General features: G+C 36.3%; 1 protein-coding gene across 2 annotated transcripts in view; it reads right to left on the bottom strand.

Annotated features, from left to right (window-relative positions):
• The window catches only part of LOC106872098 (gamma-aminobutyric acid type B receptor subunit 1), a 53464-nt gene that overhangs the window by 11960 nt on the left and 20243 nt on the right, over positions 1-21261 (bottom strand). For both annotated transcript variants that reach the window (XM_089339702.1, XM_089339703.1), the window contains exons 5-14: positions 20772-20837; positions 18330-18521; positions 16602-16741; positions 15537-15642; positions 12905-12968; positions 11405-11482; positions 7437-7587; positions 4027-4159; positions 1484-1591; positions 47-251 (exon numbers count right to left, since the gene is read on the bottom strand). In XM_089339702.1, coding sequence (XP_089195828.1) covers positions 47-251; positions 1484-1591; positions 4027-4159; positions 7437-7587; positions 11405-11482; positions 12905-12968; positions 15537-15642; positions 16602-16741; positions 18330-18521; positions 20772-20837 — 1243 coding nt within the window. The remainder of the gene's footprint in view (positions 1-46; positions 252-1483; positions 1592-4026; positions 4160-7436; positions 7588-11404; positions 11483-12904; positions 12969-15536; positions 15643-16601; positions 16742-18329; positions 18522-20771; positions 20838-21261) is intronic.

The raw sequence follows: 21261 nt of genomic DNA, 5'->3' as shown, positions 1-21261 counted from the left end.
CGCAGTCAAATGACTGAAACAAGTAAAAGAGTATATATGAACTTACCCAACCATATTTTCATATTTTTTGAGCTGCAATGCTCTAAATATGGTTCCAACATGATATCTTCACTTGTGTGTTTTGGTTCCTCTGGTGGAAACTTTTCTAAATGCCGATAGAGGGGGTCCAGTAGCTGCCATGGTACCAAAATGGCCATATCGATAACCAACAGACAAACTAAGACGGCCAGGAGCTCCCACTTACGGACAACCTTAAAATAATAATTAAGAAATGGAGAAAATATAAGTATTAAATGAAAATATTTAAAATCAACTTTTATTATCAAATTATTATAATAATAATAAGAGCACTCAGAGAGTGCAAACCTCCACCAAGGCAATACCAGTGTCCTCTCGACGATTAGCCAGAGATGATTTTTAAAGTGAGAATATCTGAAATAAACTCGACTGCTCTCACAAACGAGAATACCAAAAATGAACCCGACTGCTCTCAGAAATTAAGTAAAAAAACACTGGAAAAATAATCCAGAATCCTTGTGCGGTACCAGATTGAACCCAAAATCTAATCAGTTCATGCCAGTCACGAGGCCAAACATCCCTGAAAGTTTCATCTGAATCCATCCAATGGTTCTTGAGATATCTTGTCCATGGACAAACAAACAAACAAACACAAATGAAAACAATACCTCTGCCTTCACTACAGTGGAGGTAACAATAATGCACTTCTGTATACAGTGCTTGGATGCACAGCAGAACAAATTAAAAGAGCAGACAAGTAATGACATATTTGCTATGTTTATATAGCAACAACTAACCTAACTTATACTCGGAATGGAAAAAAAACAATTGTTGTGAAAATATATAACAATAATGATTATGTGGTTACTGCATGGTGGAGGCGCAATGGCCCAGTGGTTAGGGTAGCAGACTTGCGGTCAGAGGATCGCGGTTTCGATTCCCAGACCGGGCGTTGTGAGTGTTTATTGAGCGAAAACACCTAAAGCTCCACGAGGCTCCGGCAGGGGATGGTGGCGAACCCTGCTGTACTCTTTCACCACAACTTTCTCTCACTCTTTCTTCCTGTTTCTGTTGTGCCTGTAATTCAAAGGGTCAGCCTTGTCACACTGTGTCACGCTGAATATCCCCGAGAACTACGTTAAGGGTACACATGTCTGTGGAGTGCTCAGCCACTTGCACGTTAATTTCACGAGCAGGCTGTTCCATTGATCAGATCAACTGGAACCCTCGATGTCATAAGCGACAGAGTGGTTACTGCATACAGTGGTGAAGTGCACTAGAACATGTTGGAAAAAGGTTAAAAGAGGAGAGAGAAACAAACAAACAAACATAACTGAAAAGAATACCTCCGCCTTCGCTAAGGTAGAGCTAATAAATAAGACTGGCACTACACGTATAGATGTATGACCACCGAGTCACTGAAATGAGAGAGATGAGAAAATTACATTTTTGATAGAGTTATTACCTTTCTTTCTTTTTTCCGTGTTGTAGCCAAACGGTGTACAGTCCATATCTTGGAAAACATTGAGCCATATCCAAGAGTGAAACCAATAGTTAGTAACCAAGCCCGAATCTAAAAGAAATTGTATCAAAAAACAGTATTAGATTTATGCAAAGACAAACATCTTAAACCTTTATCATTAAACATAATGCTTATTTATTCACATAGTTTTGAATTAGTCATTTATTAGCTTTTAGCCTTGAGATTACAATGATGTGATTATATATTTTTAGAATGACATTGTAGGGTAGGTGTGAGAAGCTGGATCTGAACATAAAACAAGGAGAGTATTTGGGCCAGATATGGCTGGTTTAACCTTTTAGCATTTTGTTAAACACGATGCTTACTTATTCTCATAGCTTTCAGATTTCAATGATGTGATTGTTTATTTCTAAAAAGACATTGTAGGTTAGGCATGAGAGGTTGGATCTAGTCATTTTGAACATAAAACGAATGGAAAATTTGGGTCAAATACAGCCTGTTTAAATGATAAAGGATTAATACTTTGTATACTACATGTATCACTTGTGTACAAAATGAATATAATATTTGTTCTGTATCGCAGGTGCCAGTCACTGGTGATACTTGTGATAAATCAATGCGGTTGTTTATATAATGAACCAGAATATATACAAGGTCAAAAATGAAAACTGCATAATTTATAACAAAACTAGATGACTGATGCAAAAGAAGATATGGGGCAAAATGGGTTTGGTAGATAAAGTGTTAAATGATAGAAGAATATTAAGGATCTGCTTTTGTATCTCAGAAGCTATTAATTATTTAATTATACAATATCTTAAGTAAAATCTAATGAGACTATACTTTAGGACGTTTATAGTTTAAGCATTCTTGTTACGAGAAAAACCAATGAGAAGAAGCAAAATAAATATAGACTGAGGAGTCTTGCTTCTTTTGACATCAACACACCAAAGTTTCGGTTGCTAACATCTGATTTGGCAGAATCCCACAAGATTATCCACATTTTTTCCCACAACAGTCCTTCACAATTAGTGGTCTGAAATAGCCTTTGTCATTTAACCCTTTCGTTACCAACCCGGCTGAAACCAGCTCTGGCTCTGTAGGACAAATGTCTTGTTTTCAAAAGTTCTAAATTAAAATCTTCCAACAAACCTTTGTCACGATTTATGTTCCTAACACTAGCTTAATGATAACTAAGTTATTTTACTAAATTCTTTGTTATATTTAAAATTAATTAAAAGAAACACAGAACATCTCAACAGAAATATGATAACAAAAGGGTTAAAATATATAGTAGAGAAACAATTCTTAACCCTTTTGATACCAACCCAGCTGAAACTACCTCTGGCTCTATATTCTTTGTTATATTTAAAATTAATTGAAAGAAACACAGAGCATCTCAACAGAAATATGGTAACAAAAGGGTTAAAATATATAATAGAGAAACAATTCTTAACCCTTTTGATACCAACCCAGCTGAAACTACCTCTGGCTCTATATTCTTTGTTATATTTAAAATTAATTGAAAGAAACACAGAGCATCTCAACAGAAATATGGTAACAAAAGGATTAAAATATATAATAGAGAAACAATTCTTAACCCTTTCGTTACCAATCCAGCTGAAACCAGCTCTGGCTCTGAGTACAAATGTCTTGTTTTCAAAAGTTCTGAATTAAAATCTTCCACCAAACCTTAGTCACAATTTATGTTCCTAACACCAGCTCAATGACAACAAAGTTATTTTACTAAATTCTTTGTTATATTTAAAATTAATTGAAAGAAACACAGGGAATCTCAAAATAAATATGGTAACAAAAGGGTTAAGACAAAATCAACTTTTTTTCCATTCAAAGTGTTTCTTTTAACCCAATATTTAAACATTACTATTTATAACTTCATCTTCTCTAATTTCAATCATTAAAAACAAATTATCTCACGTTCTCTCAAAGTTTCTAAATTCTTATGATGTAAACATAATCCTCACTGTTAAGAACAAAGCTTCTAAAATGGATAGAGAAATTCAAAGGATTGCTTTGGTCCAATGGTAGAACATCTGTCATACTTACAGAAGATGTGAGTGCCAGTCACATAAGCAGTATATGACTTTTTCCATCCAAGGGTTTTTAGGGGTTTTTTTTTAACCTAATATTTACATACTATTATCTTTAACATTATCTACTTCAAGTTCCACAAATTATTTCACACTCTCTCAAAAGTCATGAATCCTTATGACATTTGATATTATTATTATTATAACTATTATTAAGGCAGTGAGCCGGCAGAATCGTTAGCACACCAGGCAAAAATGCTTAGCAGCATTTCATCTGGCTTTACATTTGAAGTTCAAATTCTGCCAAGGTTAACTTTGCCTGTCATCCTTTTGGGGGGTCAATAAAATAAATACCAGTCACACACTGGGGGTCGATGTAATTGACTAAACTCTCTCCTGCAAAATTTCAGGTTTTGTGCCTGAAGGAGAAAAGATTATTAGAATTAAAGAAATAATTGTAACGAAAGTTTTTACCTGACAGACTACTGGATATATATCTTCTGATATAAATTGACCATCCATTCCAATAAGGAATATGCAGAATAAACACATCTGGCACCCAACTACCATCACATTATTGACTCCGGCATGGGAATAGATAATTAACCTGTAATTTCAAAGAGAATCAGAAAAAAATGTCCAGATTATTGACTCCAGCATGGGAATGGGTGATTAACTTGAAATTTTGAAGAGAAACAAGGAAATGTGAAAAACAATACAAAAACAAATGTTATTTCTGCTTCAAGATAATCTTTTTAACAACTTGGTGACCTCACTGAGGCTGGTGCTACATAAAAAGCACTCAATACACTCTGTACAGTGGTTGGAATAAGGAAGGGCTATCCCAGCTGTAGAAAGCATGGCAAAGCAGAAATTGGAGCTAGATGCAGTCCCCTGACTCGCCAGCTCCTATTGACACCATCTGACCCATACCACCATGGGAAATGGACAATAAATGGTGATGGTGCTGCTGCTGCTGATAATACTGAGGCTGATGATGATGATTTACTTGTCTTTGATAATATAACAAGACAAACGGCCTGGTGTTTACGGCTTTGGGCTCACAACCATAAGGTTGTGGGTTCAACTCCCAGATTGGGCAGTGTGTTTGTGATTTTGAGCAAGATGACTGGCTCACTTCAGGTTCAGATTGTTCGTGACTACTCAGCTCAACTGAAAACGAGGGCCAGATGAATGCTGGTGTACTTCCATTCCAGCTGTTACCTTCTCAATGTCCTGCTGAGTGAAGGACAAAAGAGCCAAGTGACCACGTACACACTTAAAACAGTTCAGCAAAAGCATGATACAGACTGCTAAGTCATATTCTCTTGTAATTGACAATTACTCTTAATAACAGTTGTGAAAATGGCTTTGTTGTTGTCATCATCATTGACTTTGATGACATCTGTGATTGTAGGATGTGTGTGTGTTGTCATAATCCTTAATGTTGGATTGTTAGAACGCCCAATCTGGTATACTAGTATAGTTAGTAAGATAAGTAAGACCACGACTATCTATGATCATCTACTCTGTACTCTCTCCCTATGCTGACCGACGTCACCTTATTTATAGTGATTATCACATACCACTCATCACGTGGGAAGGGTGTACTATTATTACTGTTATCCCCATGACAGTGTGGTAGGTATTTTAGAGGCTGGCATCATTCACAGTGGACCGGGGAGGGGTTAAAGAATAGTGTGATGGTGGTGGTGGTGGTAGCAGTGGTGTTGATGGCAGTAGCAGCAGCAGTAGTATTTCATCTCCTCCACCTCCCCCTCCTTCCTCTTCTATTCTACCTCTTTTTTTTTTGTTTCTCCTTCTTCTTCTCTTCCTCTCCATCTTCTCCTTTACTCTCCACTTCCACATTCTTCTTCTTCTTGATCACATAATCTCTGTTTCATGAGTTGAAACAATCCTCTTTTTCTCTATTGATCATACATACATTGTCGGTATCCCCTAAGATGAACACCATTTTCATCTACGGGGTTGCTCAGGTAATAACACTCCATGACCACAGCATTGATTTGTTTTGTTGCATCTATGCCATGTATGCTGGTCCCTTGTTGGATAACGACAGGCTGAAGTCAGACCATAACCTCTGAGCCTGCCGGGTGTAACACTGTCACCATTAAGGGCTTCAGTTTCATTACCATCGTTATTCACAATATTTTGTTTGTTCATTGTCACTCATACGAGGTAGCGATTATCAGGTTGCGCAATCACCAGTGTTTTTATTGTGACACCATCACTAGATGTATCATCAATCAGAGCATAGGAAGATTCCAACCGCTTTCGTCGTCATCGTTGTCGTCGCCATCGCCAGCCACCACCACCGCCATCGCCACCACCACCGTCGTCATCATCATCATCATCATCATCACTGATATTATTGCTTTTATTTTGTTACTACTATTTGTCATTGTTTGTATTTCCTCTGATCCGACATGAGTTTTGTCTAAATTATTATTATCATTATTACCATCATTATTATTATTATTTCCATTTATTATTAAAAGGTATTATTGAATGTTGTTTAGTTTCGACTTTTGTCTTGTACTTGAGATGATCATAAATATGTGAGTGTTTAAGGGAATAGTAGCAGCAAGCGAGACAGCTTGGTGAAAATAAAAAATAATTATGTATACATAAATATATATATACATATATATATATATATATATATATATATATATATATATATATATATATATATATAGAAATTTAGTGAATGGAGTAAAACGCATGTTAACTGCATACTTTTATTTCCAACATATGTTTCGAAGATTACAAATTATACCTTCCATAGGAATCAGTTAAAATGTCTTACGTTTATGCTGGTTCCCATGCATTTCCCTGAAGAGAAGATTACATTCTTAACAACATCACCGATTCCTATGGAAGGTACAATTTGTAATCTTCGAAACATATGTTAGAAATAAAAGTATTCAGGTAACATATGCGTTTTACTCCATTCACTAAATTTATATATACTCAAGTACCCAAAATAACAAGGAGTTTCTACCTCATAAACAGGAGTTACACCACAGTCATTTTGTGATCTTTGCTACCCTGGTATCTATTATCTAATTTATTTTGTCCGAGTTATTTGTTTATTAGGAGAAAATAAATACATATAATAAAATATATATATATATATACTGATGTATATACTGAATATTTTTTTTATCATCCCTAATGCGCCTACCATGATAGGAATTGTTTCTGTTTTTAGACTCCACATTGAAGTTACCTTTCTTTCCAGATCTTCTATTATTATTATTATTATTATCATTAAGGCGGCAAGGTGGCAGAACCGTTAGCACACCAGGCAAAATGTTTAGCGGCATTTCATCTGCTTTTACGTTCTGAGTTCAAATTCCACCAATGTTGACTTTGCTTTTCATCCTGCCGGGGTTGATAAAATAAGTACCAGTGAAACGCTGGGATCAATATAATAAACTCAATGGGGGGGGGGGGCTACTTTATTACATCAACCCCAGCATTCAACTGGTACTTATTTTATCGACTCCGATAGGATCAAAGGCAAAGTCGACAGTGATGGAATCTGAATTGAGAACTTGAGCACGGATGAAGTACCACAAATCATTTTGCCCAGCATGTTAACGATTGTGCAGCTTGCCACCATATGCAGAAATGTTTAATATACTTGTGCGCCTTTTATGCCATCAAATACAGAAGATTTTGTTGTTTTTTTTTCTATTTGGAGAAGAAAAAAAATCATACATGCTGAAAAAGTCCCATATTTTTCTAATGCATAAAAATAGACAAATATTAAAAAGTAACAAGCAAAAATAGATAAATAAATAAATAGATAAATAAATGAATAAATAAATAGCCAGTGTTTGCTATTGATTACTAACCGTCTGTGTTTGTGCATGATATTGAAAGACATACAAACTATGCCAGCCAAAATGCCAAAGAATGCAAGTACAGACATACTAAAGAACAAACCCTGAGGCACAACTCTGAGAAATCTAACAAATCTTGTATGATCTGGTGGTGGCTTCCCTCCTGAAAAAATATTCAGAAAGAAAGAATATATAAGGAAACATATTATATGTATTGAACAATAATGAAACATTTCTGTTTATATGTTTCATTTATGTATTTGTCTTACAAGGTTTCTTATTTCTTTATTGCCCACAAGGGGCTACACATAGGGGGGACAAACAAGGACAAACAAATGGATTAAGTTGATTATATCAACCCCAGTGCGTAACTGGTACTTATTTAATCAAACCCAAAAGGATGGAAGGCAAAGTCGACCTCGGCGGAACGTAGCAGCAGACGAAATGCCGCTAAGCATTTCGCCCAGTGTGCTCACGTTTCTGCCAGCTCACCGCCTTTGTTTTACAAGGTTTCTGATGTGAAATCATGTGTTGAAACAGATATTCTTTATATTTCAAGATGGTTTTTCTTTCTCTTTGCCAGTTAACCACATGCACTATATATTCGTTCTTCACTACAGCTTTATTATTATTCTTATTTTAATGTCCTTTGTCTCAAATCTTTCATCACACACACCTGTGACCTCTTCAGCAACTCTCCATCCCACATCATTATTATTATTTCCATTTATTATTAAAAGGTATTATTGAATGTTGTTTAGTTTCGACTTTTGTTTTGTACTTGAGATGATCATAAATATGTGAGTGTAGCAGCAAGCGAGACAGCTTGGTGAATAGAAAAAAATTATTATATAGGCACAGGTGTGGCTGTGTGGTAAGTAGCTTGCTTACCAACCATATGGTTCCAGGTTCAGTCCCACTGCATGGTACCTTGGGCAAGTGTCTTCTACTATAGCCTCGGGCCGACCAAAGCCTTGTGAGTAGATTTGGTAGACGGAAACTGTCCAACATTTCTCTCAGAGCGGTTACACTCTGTTGTGTGTGCACACTGACATTACACAGCCAGTGGAGCATACAAGCTTCATTTCTTTCAAGCCCGCGTATGTCCCCAACAGTCATACAGTCTACTTTTCACTCTGAGTGAGGGACCCTTTGTTACCAGCAGAGGTAGAAGCTTTCTGAACTTTACCCAGACTATTCTTATTCTAGTGGCAACGCTCTCTGAGCATTCACCTCCCACTACAGACTTGGTCACCTAGGTAGCAGAAGCTATCAACTATTTCTAGTTTCTCCCTCTGGCATGTGATGGAATCTGTTTTCTGAACATCTTTGGTGTTTATTGCCCCTTATTCTAGTAGCAATGCTCTCAGAGCATTCACCACCACTACAGACTTGGTCACTTAGGTAGCAGAAGCTATCAACTGCTTCTAGTTTCTCCCTCTGGCATGTGATGGAATCTGTTTTCTGAACATCTTCGGTGTTTATTGCCCCTGTGCATCTGCCACACACAAAAACTATCATCCCGGTTAACCTTCCTTTGATATTGCTGCACTTCTTATGTGTCCACAGCTTACACTGGGCACACCTTATGGAGTTTCTACCTACACCTTTTCTACAGATCGAGCAGGGCCATCTACCTGAAGGGGTTTGTGATTTGTCCACCTTCCTACTAACTAAAACTTTGGTTTTTGCTACATTGACTCTAAGGCCCTTCAATTCTAGACCTTGCTTCCACACCCGAAACTTCTTGTCTAGTTCTGGTAGTGATTCTACTATGAGGGCCAGGTCATCAGCATAGAGGAGATCCCAAGAGCAGCCTGTCTTGAATTCCTCTGTTATTGCCTGGAGGACTATGATGAATAAGAGGGGGCTGAGGACTGATCCTTGGTGAACCCCTACTTCTACCCAAAATTCTTCACTATACTCATTGCCGACCCTCATCTTACTGACACCATCCCTGTACTGGGCCTGTACAGCTATTACTAACCACTCATCTATCCCCAGTTTCCGCATTGCCCACCAGATAAGGGATCGGGGGACCCTGTCAAAGACTTTCTCCAAGTCAACAAAAGCCAAGTGCAGAGGTTTATCTATGCCAAAGTATTTCTCCTGCAGTTGCCTCACCAGAAATAAAACATCAGTGGTGCTTCTGTCTGGCACAAAACCAAACTGCATCCCATCTATCCTAATTCGCTCCCTAATTAGTTGGGCTATGACCCTCTCCATCACCTTCATCACCTGATCCAGCAATTTGATACCCCTGTAGTTATTTCTATCTAAAGCATCACCTTTACCTTTATCACAGTTGATTATGGTGCTGCTACAAAAGTCATCGGGTGTGACTCCTTTGTGAGCTACCTGATTTACAATACAGGTGACTAGACTATAACATAGTCCAATAACACCTATCCTATATAACACCTTGTGTTATATAGGATAGGTGAATATACAATCGAGACATTGTTTCCACAGGTGGCTGGTTGTACTCTTGCTTAATGCCGACCAGTTTTTCAAGTAAAGGATATCTTATTCCACACATCTTCAAACACACAAACCCAGCAATTTAACGACATGGGGGTTACTAACTACACTCTCATACACATAGATATAAACATACAGAAAATATTTAAACATGTATGTGTGTGTGTGTGTCTCTCTCTCTCTCTGCTCTGCATAGACATATTATACCTTTTTGGAATCAGGATGATCCCAGGATTGAAAATCTGCCCTTAATTTGCTTCTTGAGTATTGAGCATTGGAATCAGGTCTGAATGAAGATTTGTCATAAGCTAACAGTTGAAAATTCAAATTTTAAAAGAACCCTCAAAATTTGTGAACTTACAAGTTTTTCATTTAAACTGAATTTAAAGCAATACCATATTGGTAAGGTAAGACCATACTGGTAGGTTTACCAATAAATGCTTTATTATTATTGCTTTCTTTAGTTTTGGGCCAGAGGCCCAATTAGCCCTCCACAGGAGCTAGCTTAACAGTCTGCATGGAGTGTGGCTTTTAATCTAGTAGAACATAAAACCAGAGGAAATGCTGCAAAACATTTTGTCTGGAACAGTAACAATTCTCCCATCTCACTGCATTACTCCAGACTAATAATCCATTCAACTAAATAATCCTTTATACTAATAATCCCTTCTACTAATAATCCTTTCTACAAGGCCTGAAATTTGGGGAGGGAACCAGTCGATTACATCAACCCCAGTACTCAACTGGTACTTAATTTATTGACCCCGAAAGGATGAAAGGCAAAGTCAACGTCGGCGGAATTTGAACTCAGAACATAACGACAGACAAAATACCGCTAAGCGTTTTGCCCTGTGTGCTAACGATTCTGCCAGCTCACAACATTTTCACTCTAGATTAGTAATCTTTTCTACTCAAAGCACAAGGCCTGAAATTTTGAGGGAGGGGGGCCAGTTGATTAGATGGACCCCAGTATGCAACTGGTACTTAATTTATTGATGCCAAAACGATGAAAGGCAAAGCCAACCTCAGTGGAATTTGAACTCAGAACCTAACAACAGATGAAATGCTGCTAAACATTTCACCCGGTGTGCTAACGATTCTGCCAGCTCACAACATTTTCACTCCAGATTGATAATGACAAAACTATTTTACAAAATCCCTCATTATTTTCAAAAACTAAAAGAAGAAAAGGCAATGTATTTCAACAGAAATATGACAATGAAAGGGTTATGTAAACCAAATTATTAAAAAATCTCTCACTCTTTACTCAGAAAATATTGGGTCTGTTGGCATTTTTGGTCAGCTTAAAAATTTATCTATCATCTCAGTCATTGTCTCTCTTTACAATAATCTTCCCATTTTGTCTTTATCTCAGATCTTGTCTGTCGTATCTCAAACAGATTCTGATTGGTCAGTCAAAGCAACAGTGACGATGGTAATATTAGCAGCAACAAAGATGATGAGGATAACATAGTTTAGTAAATTTTTATGTAACTTACCTAGCCATTGTTCTTTATCTAACCAGGTGAGGTTATCAGTAACAGAATCATAATATCCCATTAAATGGTAAGTTCCATCTAGAATTGAAAAATGAGATTTACATTAATATCACTGTAATTATTACTTGGAAAGAAGAGGGGACAGGGTAGAAAGAAAGTGGGGAGAGAATGAAAGAAAGAAAACATCAGAAAAAAATGAAAAGAAGAGAGAACTCCAATATGCAACACATGTCCCCCTATATTTATGGCTTCAGAAGATGTGATCTTTGTTTTCCAGACAAAAAAATTACACCCTATTACAGCCTTTTATAATTTTGAGCAAAAGATCGGAAATAGCAAACTCATGTAAACACTTCTATTAATATTTATTGAGGTATTTCCTACAACCAAATAGTGAAATAGTCTGTTTCCCACACAATAGATTTGCTTTGTCCTGAATGATAGCCAACACAAACGTCCACCAATTTGTCACACACACACACTAACAAACATTTATATAGCATAAGCATGCAAAACAGTGCTCATCAGAATATAGATGTGTACATTTATTTCTAACATGTTCCTGTACATTAGAATGTGAAAGGCTTTCATTGTAGATATAGTCTTGAAGAATACATTTGTCTGTATACACCATCAATGTAACCACACACATACACACAGTTCATTTTGGTGTAAAGAAACACAAAGAAGTTAATAAAAAAGAGACATAAGTGCAGGAGTGGTTGTGTGGTGAGAAGCTTGCTTACCAACCACATGGTTCCAGGCTCAGTCCCACAACAACTTGGCACCTTGGGCAAGTGCCTTCTACTATAGCCGTGGGCCAACCAAAGCCTTGAGAGTGAATTTAGTAGACGGAAACTGAAAGGAGCCCATCGTATATATATATATATATAGTTCAAAAACACAATAACAAAAAAACAAAAAAACAACAAAGTGAGGACGTGATATGGATAGTATTATTGGACGCTCAGGAAAGGAAAGAGAGAGTGTATGACGTTTCGGGCGTAGCCCTTCGTCGGAAAGATGGAAAGTTCGGAGAATGGAAGAACGGAGAAAGAGGAAAATGGTACCGATGCCCACGAGGTTACATGATGAAAAGACCGGAAGAGGAGGTGGTGGGGGAAAAGTTCTTTCTAAGATAGGAGAGTGAAAAAGGGAGATGAATATCGGTGCGCGTGCGAAAGTCTGCGAGTGTGTGTGTGATAACAGAACGTGTGTGTGCGTATGTATGTGTGTGTGTGTGTGTGCATGGTTTGGTGGTTTATCTGTTAGTGTGTTTTATATATATATCTGTGTGTTTATGACCCTGTAACTTAGCAGTTTCACATAAGAGATCAATTGAATAAGTACCAGGCTGAAAAAAAAAAGAAAAAACTACTTGGGTCAAGTTGTTCAACTAAAATTTTTCAAGGCAGTGCCCCAGCATGGCTGCATTCTAACAAGTGAAACAAGTAAAAGATAATGGTTCTGCAATAAACATACACAGAATTGAATGCTTACTTATCATTTGCTCAATTTGTGTCAAAGCAATTCGGTCACCTTCTGAAGAGAAAGCTACATTTCCCTAAAAATGAAAAGAAACTTTGATAAAATCAAGAATTATTGAAAGCAATGCCTCAGTTCAACCACTTTTCAGGATTTCAAATATTTTAATTCGTTTTGCAAGATTCCTGATGTGAAATCCTGTGCTAAAACAGATATTGTTGTATTTCAGAATGATCATGCCCGCCACCCCAATTAAACACAAGCCCTATACATATATTTGTTCTTCACTCGTTTATTACTGTTTCTATTTTATTATTATAATTCATGTCCATTGTCCAGAAATTTTCTATCACTCATCTGTGACCTCTTCAGTGACATTCTCTGAGGATGGAGTAAGTGGAGCAAGAACACACACAAAAATGAAAAGTGTTGCTGAAGAGGTCACAGATGTGTGACGAAAAATTTCTGGACAATGGACATGAATTAGAATAATAAAACAAGAACAGTAATAAATGAGTGAAGAACAAATATATGGTGTGTGTGTTTATTTGGCAAATAAAAAAAAAAATTACCATCTTGAAATACAATATAAATATTTAAATGATTTCCAGAAAAATAGTGTTTAACATGTTGGCTCCCACATGTCCTGCTGGTAGGTCATGGTGGTATGTTAGCGAGTAGACCACCTGACCCACCAGTGGGTCATTTTTGAATTTCCTTCCTATGGGCTTTCTGAGAGGTACAGTATAGTGTAAAAATATTATGCGGTTCATGTCAAAATTAATCAACATATTATATTGGGACCCTGGGATAAAACACGAGGCTCAGGAGTCAACATGTTAATAAGTACAAGTGTGGCAGTGTGGTGAGAAGTTTGCTTCGCAACCACATGGTTTTCGGTTCAATCCCACCGTGTAGCATCTTGGGCAAGTGTCTTCTCCTACAGCCTCCGGCCAACCAAAACTCTGTGAGTGATTTGTTAAACAGAAACTGAAAGAAGCCCTTTGTATGCATGTGTGTGTGTGTGTGAATGTCGTTATGTCTGTTTGTCCCCTCACCACTGCTCGACATCTGGTGTTGGTGTGTTTACATCCCTGAAATTTAGTGGTTCAGCAAAAAGAGACTGATAGAATAAGTAATAGGCTTTAAAAAACAATAAGTACTGGGTGCAATTTATCCAACTAAAATTCTTCAAAATGGTGCCCCAGCATGGCCACAGTCTAATGACTGAATGAAGTAAAAGAACAGATACAAACATGGCTGTATGATTAGAAATCTGCTTTGCAACTATAGGTTTTCAGGTTCAGCCCCACGGCACAGCAGTGTTTGCCTTTGTCTTACCATGCGATTGGCAGTAAATACATGCAAATAATAAATCCCGGTTTCAGGTGAATTGCTATCAAAGAAATTTGAACCTTTTGATATATGATAATTCTGTTGAAATACACTGCCCTTGTTTTAATTGATTTTGAAAATAATGATGAATTTATTAAAATAACTTTGTCATTATTAAGCTGTTGTTTGGAACATAAATTAGCATGATATTCTGATGGAACGTTATAATTTAGATCAATTTAACCCTTTTGTTACCATAGGCGCAGGAGTGGCTGTGTGGTAAGTAGCTTGCTTACCAACCACATGGTTCCGGGTTCAGTCCCACTGCATGGCACCTTGGGCAAGTGTCTTCTACTATAGCCTTGGGCCGATCAAAGCCTTGTGAGTGGATTTGGTAGACGGAAACTGAAAGAAGCCCATTGTATATATATATATATATATGTATGTGTGTGTATATGTTTGTGTGTCTGTGTTTGTCCACCCAACATTACTTGACAACCGATGGTGGTGTGTTTATGTCCCTGTAACTTAGTGGTTCGGCAAAAGAGGCCGATAGAATAAGTACTAGGCTTACAAAGAATAAGTCCTGGGGTCGATTTGCTCAACTGAAGGCGGTGCTCCAGCATGGCTACAGTCAAATGACTAAAACAAGTAAAAGAGAAGAGAGAGAGTATTTCTGTTAAAATACACTATCTTTCTTTCTATTACTTTTGAAAATAATGAAGAATTTATTAAAATAACTTTGAAATTGTTAAACTGGCATTTTGATGTAAGATTTTAATTTAGATCACTTTAACCCTTTTGTTACCATATTTATTTTGAAAACTCTGATTTTGTTTCAACTAGTTATGAAAATTTGAAGAATTTATTAAAATAACTTTGTCATTATTAATTAACTGGTGTTCGGGTGACAAACTTGCACAAAATTTTGATGGAACGTTCTAATTTAGCTGACTTTAACCCTTTTGTTACTATAAATCTGTTGAAATACACTGCCTTTGATTCAATTAAAACAATTTTATCATTATTAAACTGATGCTTTGGACATAAATTAACTCAAAATGTTTCATGGAAGATTTTAATTTAGATGACTTTAACCCTTTTGTTACCATATATCTGTTGAAATACGCTGCCTCTATTTCAAGCAAAACAATTTTGTCATTATCAAACTGGTATTTTGGACATAAATTAACATGAAATTTTGATGGATGGTTTTAATTCAGGTCACTTGAAAACAGGAAGTTTGTCTCAAGTGGGGTGGTATTAAAGGGGTGTAGTGTAATTCAAACAAATCTGAAGGAAACCAACTTACCGACACTCCTAGAAAACTTGTTGAATCCATTGCTGAATAAATTTCATCTGTAATATGCTTTTTATTGTAATCAAATTCGTCTAATGTGAGATTTTTCAATGCTAATCTGTAAGACAAAAAGAAAAAAACAGAGTTAATCTCCATTTCTGTCTATGTTCATATACATTAGTACACTGGCACCCATGCCAATGTCGTCTCCTTCATTGGACACGAAACTCGGCTTGCGAAGACCTTTTGGGGCAAGCGAAAGCAAAATCGTGTGCCCAGCGTCGCCTTTCTGGCACGTGTAAAGACTTTCGAGTGAGATTGTTGCTAGTGCCGCTGGACTGGCTCCTGTGCAGGTGGCATGTAAAATACACCGTTTTGAGCATGGCCGTTGCCAGTACTGCCTGACTGGCCTTTGTGCCGGTGGCACGTAAAAGCACCTACTACACTCTGTGAATGGTTGGCGTTAGAAAGGGCATCCAGTTGTAGAAACTCTGCCAAATCAGATTGGAGCCTGGTGTAGCTATCTGGTTCACCAGTCCTCAGTCATGTTGTTTGCACAGTTGGTGACGTCCTGTACCCATATATGCATATATATATATATATATATATATATATATATATATATATATATATATATACATACATAAATGAGTGCTCAATGAAATGATTGCTCAACACTGCATTGGGGGATATATAATTTTTTTTATTTGTGAATTAAGGCTTAATTCCCAGACTGGCATTGTGAGTGTTTATTGAGCAAAAACACCTAAAGCTCCACGAGGCTCCGGCAGGGGATGGTGGCGAACCCTGCTGTACTCTTCCACCACAACTTTCTCTCACTTTTACTTCCTGTTTCTGTTGTGCCTGTAATTCAAAGGGTCAGCCTTGTCACACTGTGTCACGCTGAATATCCTCGAGAACTACGTTAAGGGTACACGTGTCTGTGGAGTGCTCAACCACTTGCACGTTCATTTCACGAGCAGGCTGTTCCGTTGATCGGATCAACTGGAACCCTCGATGTCGTAAGCGACGGAGTGCCAACAACAACATTCTATAATGAAACTCAAAAGCATTTACCTTGCTGCTGTTTTGTTTAGCGCTAATGCCACAGCCCACAATGCATCATAAGCAAGAGGAGATTCTGGGTATCCGGTGACTTGGCTTGTGTCAGTGACATTTAGTTCGGAGTCAAGACGTTCTTTATATCTTTGCGATGTCTGAAATGTAAAATGAGAAAGATAAAGAAATTTGAAATAATACAGTTATTCTGAAAGATTCGTTATTTTATAGGAATCAAAATGACCTTTCATAAAGGTTGTCTTGTAATTCTTACATTGAAGCATTGTTTACAATCATAAATGGTTGTTGTACTTTAAATGAGTCTCTGCCGAGACAAATAATTTTTGATTTTATTAGACAAGAATGAGGATCGTATTCTTATTACATTAAAAAAAATCCAAAGAGACTGTTGGTACAACTTGTATTATTTAGAAAAATCAACAAAAAGAAAGAGTAAAGTGAAAAGCAGAATGGAATATCCAGTCTTTTTTTGCAGGAAAAAGTTGACAGCAGGGAAATTAAAAAAAAAAGGACAGGAGAGTTTTGCATCCTCTGTTTGAGAAACTGGCTGCAACTGAAGGGAAACACAAGACAACATGAGCTTCATATGTAGACAGGAAATAGTAAGAGAGGAAAACTACGCAGAAGAGAAATGAGAAGAGGAGATAGTTTCTTAAAAATTAAGGATGTAAAACTTTGATGTATTTCTTTTATATATATATAATTTAGAGAAAACCAACTATTAACAAATTCAACAATGAAAAATGTCATTCAAAACATCTAGAAAAACAAATATACCACAAAACCCTTATTCCAAAAATCAATAAATTACACAATCAATAAATAGCAAATAACATTAAAAGACTACACACATTTCATAGCTATATTTTTTAAAAATTCTCTTCTATCTAAAAATAGTCACTCTTCAGGTCTAACATAATCATATATACAACAGGCTTCTTTCAGTTTCAGTCTAACAAATTCACTCACAAAACTTTGGTTGACCCAAGAGCATAGTGAAAAAAACACTCGCCCAAGAGGCCACACAGCGGGGGAGTGGGACTGAACCTGAAACCATGTGGTTGTGAAGTAAAAAATCTTACCACACAGCCACACTAAATAATAAGTTACTAAAAGTTTTTAAAAAGATATCAATGCATCAGTTTTTTGTTTCTGATCTACTGTCACCCCTTTGCGTGTGTCTTTTGTATCTGTTCTTTCCATGTTTGCATGAGAAAATGGATGAATGTATTAGTGGGACACTGTTTTACAGCTGGATGCCCTTCCTGTCACTAATCCTCATGAAGGCACACGGCTAAGTGGTTAGGGTAGAGCCTGGTGTTGCCATCCGGTTTCACCAGTCCTCAGTCAATCGTCCAACCCATGCTAGCATGGAAAGCGGACGTTAAACGATGATGATGATGATGATGATGAATAATAACAACATCGAAAACTACCTTAGGAATGAGAACCCAGGTTCGAAATTTCCCCCAAGACACCTGATGAAGGCTGGAGGGTATATCAGCCGAAACATTGTGTTAACAACAAACAAGATCAGAGACAAATATCTGTCAAATGTAAATAATGTAAATAATGCTGAGAACTAAAGTCAAAGACACAGTTGCCAAAAATGTCACACATAGGAACTGAACTCATATCCACATGGTTAGAAAGCAAACTTCTGAACCACACTGCCAAGTCTGCACATTTTTTCAATATTTTAAATAAAAGAGAATATAATTCTACCATATTTGCCAAAGTCTTTGTAGGTTGTTGGTTCAAGATCATGGCTTCTGTTGTAAAATGGCCTTCAAGAGCTTCCTTCAGTTGATCGACCGTGCAGTTGATAGATTTGTCTTCGGCCATATACCAGTTGTCTGGATACCAACCAATGATGAACCAAACATACTTCTTGCCATACAGTTTTTCTTTGTAAGCCTGTAAATAAAAAAAAAAAAACAGCAATAAAAAGAAAAAAAATTCTATGAATTTCTCTCCTCTAAATGTGGAGCAGCCATGTAGTGCCTCGACAACAATCTTTATGAATATCAAGAGAAGGATGAAGCTTGATAGTTTAAAAGTGATGATATGATTCTCAAAGATGAATTATTTACAACTTAAAAAAGTTTATAGCAGAAACTCCAGCAAATAAGATCTGAAGAAGGAATTGTAATTCTGAAATATCATCGGACTATATAGATAACCAAGTTACAACAGGTATATAGTCCATTTTTTGTTCTATAGTGCATTGTTATACCATTCTAAACTTTTTATTCTTTAAAAAGTTACATTATTCCAAGGTTTAAAATATTAACAAGACACCTGGACATGATGGAATGTGAAAGACTATCAAATCTTATATTTAGTCTGCTAACAAACATGTGAAATAAAAATACAGATTTAACCCTTTAGTATTTAAACCGGCTATATCCGGCCAAAATATTTAATCTGTTTTATGTTCAAACTGACCAGATCCAGGCTCTCACACCTACCCTACAATGTTATTCTACATTAAGTAATTACACCATCAAGATCTTGAAGATGAGATAATGCATGATTAATTCAAATCAATGTGAATCAAGAAGCATTATGTCTGATAGAATAATCTGAACACTAAAGGGTTAAGGGTACAAACATTTTTGTGAAATTTCAAATAAAATAAAAAGAAATTAGGAAAAAATTGCAAATAATTTTTTTTTTAAATGTAAGAATAATTTACATTAAGTTAAACGTTGTAATTTTTCCTTTGTAATAACAAAATTAATCTTTCACTGGAATAATGAAGAAATATAAAGTCAGAGGATTTAACCATTTCTTTAAAAATAAAAATAGCCAGTGAAGACAGTAAAAATTCTCTTCAAAACAGCACATGGCAGGGTTTTTTTGTTTTTTTCTATCCAAATGAAAGATCAATTTAGAAAACTAACTATTATACAAAATCTAGAAATTTAACAGAGTCAAAGGAAATCCTTCCTGACAAATTTGAATTTTAGCATCCAGTCTTGTTTATGAAGAGGTGGAGTAAGAAAATTAGTTGAGAAAACAATATTGATGAAGAAAATAACAAGATTTGTCAATTTCCTTCGAAAAATAAATGTTCAACAACAACAACGACCTGTTCTACTGCACCAAACCCTTCTTTCGTACAACTGCCTCCACCCCAAACTTGATGGGCCATTCAAATAAACACACCAGATTGTTCATTTTCAAAATCAAATAAAATTATGTGAAAGGGGTGGAGAAGTAAACACATCACCACCACCACCACCCCAGTGCTCAACTGGTACTTATTTTATTGACCCCGAAAGGATGGAAGGCGAAGCTGACTATTGCAGAATTTGAACTCAGAACGTAAAGAGAGATGAAATGCCACTAAGCCTTTTGTCCAGCGTGCTAACATTTATGCCAGCTCACCACCTTAATAATAATAATAATAATGATAATAATAATAATAATAACAATAATAATAATAATAAAGGCACAAGACCTGAAATTTTGGAATTTCCCCGAGACTGTCATCACACTTTTCCTCCAATAACCCTCTATAGAACGCTAGAGTGGAGCTACTACCGATCACATTGCCCGCCTGGCAGAGGGCCGTGAGTTCTTGACAGCACTCGAGGTGCCAAGTGCCCTTTCTCGGTCTACGCTTGATCCAAGATTGCAGGTCAGTCAAAGAGACAAGCTGTGGAAAGGTGAGTCTGACAAACTAATAATAATAATAATAATAAAACGGTGGTGATAAATCTGAGATGCATATAGTTATTGTTATACAGTATCTTAATAAATAACAAAAGAAAATATGCAAAAACAAGAAACAGACTCCTCTGGCATAACAATGTCCAAACTAATCTCACATATAAGGATCATAGTTTTATAACATTGACCCTTCACAGAACCTAACATACACAAGACATATACACATACATCAACATCTTTATATGAGCCACCTCGGATATTGTCAAGGAAGAAAAATCTATCACCAGATGAGACTGAGATTCTCACAGTCACTAATATCTTGGGATTGTTGATGAGGACGTGTAAGTATATAAAGCAACTAGATAAAGATTCGGGTTTTACATTTGTTTTCCCATGTTAGCATGAGTTAGGTGAATATATAATTGAATCACTGAGGGTGAATCCTTAAGGAAAAATTATTAGTTTAAATTATATATAATCTTTACGTACTTGACAGAAGACCCTTCTGGCCATATCTTCATAAAAAACTCCAACGATGATACGAGCATCCTGCCTCTGTAATAGAGAAAAACGGAATAATTAGAACTATGTACACATAGGTGTATGAGTGGTTGTTATCAATTACTTAAAATTAATTGAAACAAGCAGAAGTATGATAAGAAAAGGGTTGATGTGATCTAAATTAAAGCTCTCCATCAAAATTTCTTGTTAATTTATGTTTCAAACATTAGCTTAATCATGACAAAGTTATTTTACCAAATTCTTTCTTATTTTCAAAATCAATGCAAACGAAGGAAGAATATTTCAGTAGAAACATTGTAACAAATGGATTAAAGCAAATGTCTTTTATAGACAGATATTTATAAATAACACCTTCTTAACAGTGAAATAGAAAAGATATCTTTTTTAACCCAATATGAATAACAGACACATAAATAGTTAAATAACTTGTCTAAGGGCAAGCGGGGATTCTGGTAAC

The sequence above is a fragment of the Octopus bimaculoides genome, chromosome 22 (assembly GCF_046866305.1).
Source record: "Octopus bimaculoides isolate indiv1 chromosome 22, ASM4686630v1, whole genome shotgun sequence".
Lineage (NCBI taxonomy): Eukaryota > Metazoa > Mollusca > Cephalopoda > Octopoda > Octopodidae > Octopus > Octopus bimaculoides.
This window is presented reverse-complemented; position numbering and strand designations above follow the sequence as displayed.